This window comes from Aotus nancymaae, unplaced genomic scaffold (genome assembly GCF_030222135.1).
Source record: "Aotus nancymaae isolate 86718 unplaced genomic scaffold, 86718_ANA_hifiasm-v0.15.2.pri h1tg000059l, whole genome shotgun sequence".
Classification (NCBI taxonomy): domain Eukaryota; kingdom Metazoa; phylum Chordata; class Mammalia; order Primates; family Aotidae; genus Aotus; species Aotus nancymaae.
In genome coordinates, this window is record NW_026988473.1 from 7328308 (window position 1) to 7333886 (window position 5579).

The 5579-nt window shown below is 34.1% G+C and overlaps 1 protein-coding gene across 1 annotated transcript; it reads right to left on the bottom strand.

Moving 5' to 3' along the window:
• Nucleotides 1–3456: 3456 nt before the first annotated feature.
• Nucleotides 3457–4380, bottom strand: LOC110569474 (olfactory receptor 5M3-like). The gene has a single exon (XM_021676603.2). It carries the CDS (start codon nt 4378–4380, stop codon nt 3457–3459), a length of 924 nt encoding a protein of 307 aa, XP_021532278.1.
• Between the last annotated feature and the right edge of the window lie 1199 nt (nt 4381–5579).

A 5579-nucleotide genomic window follows, 5' to 3' on the forward strand; every position in this document is an offset into this window, starting at 1 on the left:
CAGAGCTATTCCTTATTCTCCACTATTTCATTTTTCCTTTAGACATAAAAATCTGGCTATCCAACTGTACGTTGGAGTTGTAATCACTCCTTATTATCCTGATATACATTTTTGGGGACTTTTTTTAACAACTTAAACAGCATAAATTTACTATTTCAGAATTACCATCAGTTATGAGTTTAGGTAAAGATTAAATGGGCCTGCTGCTCAGGGTCTCCCCAGGCAGAAATCAATTTCTTGGTCAGGTCTATTGTTCCATCTGAGACTCTGGATCCTCTTTCCAGTTAATAATTGTGTTTCTGAATTTAGTTTCTTGCAGTTATAGGACTGATGTTTTCTTTTTAAAACGAATTCAAATTTTTAAATATTTATTAGATTATATGGTATGATGCTGAGACTTGGGATACAAATGATCTCATCATCCAGGTAGTGAGCATAGTACAGAACAGTTAGCATTCCAGTCCTTGCCCCACTCTTTTCACCCCACTATAATAGTCTCCAGTATCTATCGTTCCTTTTTTTATGTCCACCAGCACCCAGTGTTTAGCTCCCACTCACAAGTGAGAACATGCAGTATTTGGTTTTCTGTTCCAGCATCCATTTACCTAGGATTATGTCCTCCAGCTGCATTCCTGTTACTGAAAAGGACATGATTTCATTCTTTTTTAAGACTGTGTAGTATTCCATGGTGCATATGTATCACATTTTCTTGGTGATAGTGTATATTTACCACATCCAGACAAACGATTTGACCCCTAACCTTAACTAAACATTCTTTATGTAACACTAAACTAACTCTCCAAAAGAATAAATAGAGGCTGAGCATGGTGGCTCATGCCTGTAATTCCAGAACTTTGGGAGGCCAAGGCGGGAGGATCTGAGGTCAGGAGTTTAAGACCAGCCTGACCAACATCGTAAAACCCCATCTCTACCAAACATACAAAAAAAAAAAAAATAGCTGGGCATAGTGGCACATGCCTGTAATCCCAGCTATTTGGAAGGCTGAGGTAGGAGAACTGCTGATCCCAGGAGGCAGAGGTTGCAGTGAGCAGAGATCAGGCCACAGCACTCCAGCATGGGCAACAGAGCAAGACTCTGTCTAACAAGAAAAAATAAAAAGGAGAATAAATAGAAAACGCATTTCACCTTTAGAAAAAAAGAGGTAACAAAGATGGTTCAAATTTACCTGCCAACTCGCCACAAGGGATAAAATATAAAAGCTTTTAGAACATATTTTGAAATGTATTAATAATAAGAAACTAATTTGGCATATCAAGAGTTTCCCCCAAATGGCAAATAAATGTTTGTATGGCCAAAAAATATTACTTTTAACTCTGAAGTAACCTCAAAAGAACCTTGTGTACCTTAGATATGAAAAGTCTATAGAAGTTTAACAATTTTCAACCAAAGACACAGTAACACTCTAATTGAATCTAAATTAGCAATTTGTTTATGTATGCAGAAGGTTTTAAAATGTTGCCCATGATTTATGTGTATGTATGTAGAAATGAGTTCATTGCATTTGTGGTTTCTTTTGAGGTAAATAAAATTCAAAAATGGACAAATAAAAATGCTTTTTTACACTTTCACCAACAGAGCACAAACGTTTCTTTTTCTTTGCAATCTTGCCAGCATCTGATGTTTTTTGCACTTTTGATAATAACCATTCTTACTGGTGTGAGATGGTATCACATTGGGCTTTTGATTCACGTTTTTAAAATTATCGGTGATGTTGAGCTTTTTCATATGATTCTTGACCTCATATATTTTAGTTCAACCCTTGTGGAAGACAGTGTGCTGATTCCTCAAAGACCTCAAAACAGAAATACCCAGCAATGGAATACAAATTGTTCTACTATAAAGACACATGCACATGTACATTCATTGCAGCACTACTCACAATAGCAAACACATGTAATCAACCTAAAAGCCCACCAGTGATAGGCTGCATAAAGAAAATCTACATAAACACCATGGATTACTATGCATCCATAAGAAAAAAATGAGATCTTGTCTTTTTGAAGAACATAGATGGAGTGGGAGACCATTGCCCTTAGCAAATTAATGCAGGAACAGAAAACCAAATACTTTATGTTCTCACTTGCAAGTATGAACTAAATGATGAGAGCACATGGACGCATAGAAGGGAACGACACACATGGAGGCCTATGAGAAGGGAGAAGTTGGGAAAAGGGAGCGAATGAGGAAAAATCACTAATAGATACTAGGCTTAGTACTTGGGTGACAAAATAATCTGTACCACTAACCCCTATGACACAAGTATTCCTATATAACAAACCTGCACACATACCCTAGAACTTAAAATGAAAACTAAATAAAAGAATGCTTTTTTTCTCAGATGGCACCAATTTTGTCTTATATTCATATCTTTGTAGATAATTTTTAATTATTTAAATATAGAATTCAAAATGTATAAATTGCATTTCTTAGCTATATATTGCTTGCATCAAAACAGAAGGTGATTATATATTTATTTATTTGGTCTGAGGACATAGACTTTGATGAAATAAGTTGCAGCTTCATCCTTATGCTTCATGAATAAGGTGCAAGAGAGATGTCAAATTGTGTTCCTATTATTATGTCAGAAAACGTTATTGATAACAACAAATAGTGCATCTGAAATACGGAATTTATTTGAAATGCAAAAGTTGATTAGAATATGTAAGTGCCATATCTTGGTCACAGGTGTACCAAATATCCCAAATGTAATTTATTCCGTGGAATTTGGAGAGCCATGCTTTTACAATGACACTATCTTCCACTAATTTTCCTACTCTTCAGAGTGAAGACACTGGCGGGGGCAACCCAGTCTGGTGACTGGCAGTCTTAGAATTGAAACACAGCAGTTACTGTGATCTATGAAAGAGAGACACTTACCATGTTGTGTTTCTTAAGAAACACCAAAAAGTTAAAAAGCATGAAATACAAAAGTATTGCTATTTTCCAAGTAGCAGTCTCTGAACAGACCCAACACCATGGAATAAAAGAAACATTAAACAATAAAAAAATCTCATAAGCATTAGTGAGACCGCTATTTTATGTCATTATATTGGAAAACCAAATTAAATATTTTGAGGTTTTTTTCTGCCCCAAATTTGCTTTTAAATGGGCAGATAAATATGACCTAAATTCATGCAACTGCACTTTTGAAGAAAATGTCTTTTCATTTCAAATTTGAGCATTTCCATTAGTACACATATGAAATTTGGCACACATCACCATTTCAATTAATTAATTTATTCATATTTAATTAATCTCCATACTCACATCAACAGAAATGATTCATTCTACCTTATATTTTCTCAATTTGCATCACATTTATTTTTCTTTTCAACCTACAGAGTATCTTTTCTTAATGTTCTTAGGTAGTAGGAAATAACCTTTCTCCAAACAATAATAGGAGACAAAATTAATTCAAATTTGATTTTATTTTGTCTAACACGATCGGCTGATCACTTTTGTCATGGTCTCTTTCACATCCTTGTTCCTCAGACTGTAGATCATGGGATTCAACATGGGGATCACTGTGGTATAGAACACAGCCACCATCTTCCCCTGCTCCACAGACTCGTCTGTGGGACGTCTGAGATACATTAAGATCAGAGTACCATAAAATATGATGACAGCTGTCAGATGGGACCCACATGTGGAAAAGGCCTTCCTCCTTCCTTCTGCTGAGTGCATTCGCAGAATGGCAATGAGAATGAATAAATAAGAGATCATAACTACAACCAGAGAATATATGACGTTAATGCCGGCAAGTATGAGCATTGTATATTCTTTTGCAAAGGTCCCGGCACAGGCCATTTTGATGAGAGGTGGATCTGCACAGTAGAAGTGGTTGATCTCAATTTTTCCACAGAAGTACAAGCCGTAAGTCCATAATGTTGCTGCCAGACTCATCAGAAAACCATATATGTAAGGGAAAGAAATCAGTCGAATACAGACAACCCTTGACATTTTGCTGCAATAAAGCAGAGGATTCCCAATTGCCATGTATCTATCAAAGGCCATCACAGCAAGAATAAACATTTCCACATGGACAAGAGCAATGAAGAAGAAACACTGTACTAAACAGCCAGCATAAGAAATTGTTTTTTTATCTGATATCAGGTTTTCCAACATTTTAGGGGTGACATTGGAAGAAAACCACACATCAACAAATGACAAATGACTGAGAAAAAAGTACATGGGGCTGTTAAGCTGAGGACTGACCTTGATTAACATAATCATGCCAATATTGCCCACCATGGTGATAATGTAGACCACGAGAAAAACAATGAAGAAGAGGACTTGCCATTCCCGATGGCTGGTTAGCCCCAAAAGAATGAACTCTGTCACATCGGTGAAATTGAGCATTTTCCAATTCTGAGTCAATAGGAGTTACAAATCTTTGTGATAAATAAAATAAAATGAAAGAAAAAATTAGGATCTTTTTTATTTATTATTTTATATCTTTATTTATGCTCCCTTTATACAATATCTGTGATCACACTTTGCATTATTTTCACAAATCTTTTCTCAGCACCTGTTATATAATAGGCTTTATGATGAATAAATGTAGACAGTCCCTATTATATAAAAATTATACAAAGTTTAGTGACTGAAATATGCTGGTATTAAGTATTGCAAGCAGTCACATTTGTAAGATTACTTCTTAAATAGCCCTCATTTCCAATGATGGCATATTTTGAGTTTCATATTTTTAAGATAATAATGGGGAATTATAGTTCTTTTTGTAATAGAACTAAAAAAGTGTGCTTTTAAAACCTAATCTCTTTTTCATTATAAGCCTATTTTCAATAATTAGAGAAGAAAATCATATGAATAAATAATTAATCATCCTAAAATGTCATAAAAAATTTTTATTATAATCTCATATTTGCGTTCTTTTCAAGTGAAGAACAGAAAACTGATCACGTTAGCCATCAAAGTCAAGTTAAAGAGTGAATTACTTATTCACATTCCAGCTACCAGATATCATATACTGCTATGTTCTAGAGATTGAAAGATAAATAAAATGTACACATTAATGTCAGTATTTATGAAAGTACTAATGTAAATAAATGCTTTCTAAAACTTGGATATATTCTTACAGAGTTTTAATGTGAACAGAAATTTAGAAAGTGATTAATTTTCTTTGGGAATTCAGTGGAATTCTAGGAAGGTTTCTTGGATAGTTTGCAACTTTATTTTCAAACACAGAATGTATAACATGAAAATTTTTCTCAAAATTGTTTCTCAAATTATATTTTAAGTATATTAGAAATAGAATTAGTACTTTGCATGATGTTAATAAATACAGATAACATCATGCACTATTAGTCGTTGACATGATGTGAGCAGATATAATGGAGAATAATCCAGAAGTGTTCCTCCAACAAATGGGACATCTTTGTGCCCTGCCAAATTTCTTAGTAATTCAGAATCTACCTAATAAATTATTTACTGTACACATCATTCATTTAACTTAAAAATTTACATGCACACACACACATACACGTCTGCATATATGTATATACATATGTATATATACACACACACACCTATATGTATAT

Excerpts from the sequence above, each read along its gene's own strand:
- LOC110569474 (XM_021676603.2), bottom strand. The coding sequence starts at position 4,380 with ATGCTCAATTTCACCGATGTGACAGAGTTCATTCTTTTGGGGCTAACC.